This window comes from Gossypium arboreum, chromosome 7 (assembly GCF_025698485.1).
Source record: "Gossypium arboreum isolate Shixiya-1 chromosome 7, ASM2569848v2, whole genome shotgun sequence".
Lineage (NCBI taxonomy): Eukaryota > Viridiplantae > Streptophyta > Magnoliopsida > Malvales > Malvaceae > Gossypium > Gossypium arboreum.
The window spans coordinates 44044239-44048421 of NC_069076.1; the positions used below are offsets into that span (position 1 = coordinate 44044239).

The 4183-nt window shown below is 29.7% G+C and overlaps 1 protein-coding gene across 1 annotated transcript; it reads left to right on the forward strand.

Moving 5' to 3' along the window:
* Positions 1 to 2466: 2466 nt before the first annotated feature.
* Positions 2467 to 3663, forward strand: LOC108471081 (photosystem I reaction center subunit XI, chloroplastic-like). Its single transcript, XM_017772661.2, has 2 exons — positions 2467 to 2912; positions 3017 to 3663. Exons 1-2 carry the CDS (start codon positions 2745 to 2747, stop codon positions 3506 to 3508), a joined length of 660 nt encoding a protein of 219 aa, XP_017628150.1. The 5' UTR covers positions 2467 to 2744; the 3' UTR covers positions 3509 to 3663.
* The last annotated feature ends 520 nt before the right edge of the window (positions 3664 to 4183 follow it).

The following is a 4183-nucleotide window of genomic DNA, read 5'->3' on the forward strand; positions in this document are numbered from 1 at the left end:
AATGATAGATAAGTCCCTTGAAAAATCCTTTGCATAAATTAGATAAAATTCTTTGATTAATCATTCAACAACTAAAAAAATAAGGATAAGGCTTCAATTCTTATCCAATAGAACACATAATTTCATCAATATAATCGATTAAAGAGCTAAAGAGTCCTAGTAAAAAATTAGCTCTTGTTTTTTGAAACATGACATCCCTTTGTAGGCCAAGAATGTCAAGAATCCATGAGGCCAAAACAACCCACGATCCAAGCATAAATTGTTCTCATTCGAACAAAACATGGAACAAGCAAGCAAAAAACTCTAACAATTTTTTTAGAGTTGATGAAAGGAAATTAAATGAAAATTTTGAAGAAATTTTTGGGTTTTTTTTTATATAAATTTTATGGAGTTTTGTTAAAAAGAAATTAATTTTAGGGGTTTTTAAAAAATAAATTTATTTGAAAAAGGAAAAAAAATGGATTTATTTCTTAAATACCCCCAAAATTTTTTGTCAAAGTCAACAAAATGACATGTGCCGCTTTTTGAATCGACAACATGTCATGTCATCAGCCAATTTGACATCGTCAGGGATAGGTATCGGAATGTTAACAAAATTAAAGTATAAGTACCAAATTAGATATTTTGAAACCGTAAATACCACATTAGAATAAAGTACAAGGACTATTTTTGTTATTATCCATAAAAAATGATTAAAAAACTAAACTTGTTAAAAAAATAAATTCTATTACAATAAAAATTAGTAGAATATATTTTTAAATAATATTACATTATGTGGATCAAATACTTATTCCTACTAGAACTGAATATAATAATGTAACATACAATTAGGGCTAGTTTGACAATTCTTTTGAAAAGTGCTGTGAAAAAGTGCTTTTGATAAGTGCTTTTGAAAAGTTTGGTTGGCCTTGTTCTTCATTGCTTTTGGGATGAACTTTTTCATAAAAAAGTTCTTTTATCTCAAAAGCAATGAAGAACAACTATCAGTTTGACAACTTTTTTAACTTAATTTAAGGCCTTTTTTACAGATGAAAAAGCCATTTATTTTAGCTTTTCCAAGCCTGAAGTTCATTTGGGTTGGTATTTTACCGTTTTAACCTATCTCCTTCACGGTAGAACTTTTCCAATTCTTTGTCTGCAATTGTTCTCTGTATCTTCTCTTCTCCACTGGTACTCTATCTTTTTCTTCTCTTCTTTTTCTAATTTTTCATTATGCTTTAGTTTTTATTTTTGATTGTTTGATTTTATGAAATAATTATGAAATATACTCTAATATTTTATCGTTTTAATATTTTAATATAGTTTATATATTCGAATTAAATTTAATAAATAATTAATATTAATTACTTAGAAATATTTAAAATTAATATTATATATTAATTTTTAACAATAAGTTATAATAAATTATTTTATATTATTGCTAAAATATCATAATTTTAACTAATTTAAACATTATTTAAATACATATGTAATACTTTATAATATCATGTCTAAAATGGACATTTTATTCCCGAAAAACACTTTTTAACAGCAATACCAAACACCTAAAATTTTCAAAAGCACTTCTCAAAAACACTTTTCCACAACACTTTTTAAAAGCACTTTTTAAAAGTATTACCAAACACACCCTTAAAATTTGAGTGTTTAGCATTGCTGTTAAAAAGTGCTTTTGAGAAATAAAATGTCAATTTTAGACATGTTATTATAAAGTAACAAATATGCATTTAAATAATATTTAAATTAGTTAATATTATTATATTTTAGTAAGAATATAAAAAATTATTATAACTTCTTGTTAATATTTTAATATATAAAATATAAATTTTAAATATTTTAAGAAATAAATATTAATTATTTATAAAATTTAATTAGAATATATCAACTATATTTTAAATATTTAAATATAACTATTAAATATTTGTAATTAATATTTTAAAAATATTTTTTTATTTTTAATTAATGAGTTTAACACATTTGTAATTAAGTACCAAGAAAAAAAAAGAGAAAATACAATGTTATTGGAGGGGTGAAAAAGTAATTAAGCATTAAAAGTACTTTTGGGAGAGAAAAAGCTAAAAATTTTAGCTTTTCCTTTTCAGAGGTGCTTTTCAAAAGCACTCCTAAAAAGTTAAAAATTTCAGCTAAAAGCAGCTTGTTCTGCACAACTTTTCTTCTAAAAATACTTTTGGAGCCAGAAATACTTTTGAAAAACAATGCAGAACTGACACTTAATAGTTTTGCGTTCTCGTAATTCTTTACAAACTTAATCTTACATATTTTTTAAACAAATGTCTTCTATGAGTAAATAATTTTTACAAACCAAACATTAAAATAACTTTTTAGCTAATTAAATCCTGAAGTTTTATGGTTTTAAACAGGGTAAAGTAAAATAAATACAACACAAATTTTATGTAAAGAAATTAAGTATAATCCATTAGAAAAGTGTGTTCCTAGCTTTTTCGATCTCAAACTATATTCTGAAGATGTGATATCAGCTTAAATAAAATAGAACTAATGTAATCCGTCAGCAACATTTCGAGTATTGGATAAGGGATAAGATTCCACAGATTGATGCATCCAATCACAAATCTGCAAAATTAACACCTCATCCACCTCAACCACACATTCTTGCATCCAATAATCGGAAAATCTCTTTCTCTCACTCTATTTTGGCTTCGTATTATTTGTACATATTTCTATTTCCCACTCTCTTTTTTGCTTTCAGTTAACAACAAAATCCGTAAATGGCTACCACTGCTTCTCCAATGGCGACTCAGCTGAAGAGCAGCTTTACGTCGTCTGTTACAAGAGGACTGGTAGTCCCTAGGGGCATTTCGGGATCCCCGTTTAAAGTATCTTCCGGAAAGACCAGGACCCCTTGCTTCACTGTCAAAGCTGTTCAATCCGACAAGGTAAGCTAGCTATGTCTGTCTGGTCACTGTTAGCTTAGCTGGGCTCGTCACTGCACTAAGTTTTTTTTTCACCCCCCCCCCCCCTCTTCCCTCTCCTTTTGCAGTCAACATTTCAAGTAATCCAACCCATCAACGGCGACCCCTTCATTGGAAGCCTGGAGACTCCAATCACCTCAAGCCCCTTAATTGCATGGTACCTTTCCAACCTCCCAGCCTATAGGACGGCAGTGAACCCACTTCTGAGGGGAATCGAAGTGGGTCTGGCTCACGGCTTCCTCCTGGTTGGTCCATTCGTAAAGGCCGGCCCTCTAAGGAACACTGCGGTGGCGGGTCAAGCTGGGTCCTTAGCCGCTGCCGGTTTGGTTGTGATCCTCAGCATTTGCTTGACGATGTATGGCGTTGCGTCGTTCAAAGAAGGTGAGCCATCGATAGCACCGAGCCTAACCCTGACTGGGAGGAAGAAAGAGCCAGACCAGTTGCAAACGGCGGATGGATGGGCTAAGTTCACTGGAGGGTTCTTCTTTGGTGGAATCTCTGGTGTCACTTGGGCTTACTTCCTCCTGTATGTCCTTGACCTTCCTTACTACTTTAAGTAGATCATCATTTGATCTATGTTTTACCTGGTCCCTTTCTTAATGTAAATCTTTGTATTCAGGATGATCCTTTGGGAACGAATATCAATTATATCGAGTGATTGTCACTCTAATTTAAGTTATTTATTGAAAGAGATATTTCACTCGCTTTACCACAATCAATAGCCAAATTGCCGCACTAGGCGTTTTGAGCTTCAATTGTTATTAAAAGCGGCGCAAATCAGATCAATTATTACTGTGCTCGTTTGAGGCAGAAAAAAAAATTAATTAGGCTCCGTTTGTTTGCAGGTAAAATATTTTTCGGAAAATAATTTCTGAAAAATAATTTTTTAGAAAATGATTTCTGGAAAATGATTTACTTTTCTGGTGTTTGGATGAATCTGTGTAAAATATTTTCTGTTGTTTGGCAGATTTCCTGAAAATATTTTCCTGAAAAGCTGTTTTAATAAAAATTTATATATTTGAGAATTTATTATATTTTCTTTGTTTGATTGAGTTTACTTTTATATATATATATATATATATATATATATATATATATATATTAATAAATTTATATTTTAAATTGTTTTTACATGTATTGCAATGATTTATTTATAAATTATTTTAAATATATAATAATACTCAATTATTATAAAACAGTTGTTGGAGTTTCAACACACTTTAACCGGGTAAAGT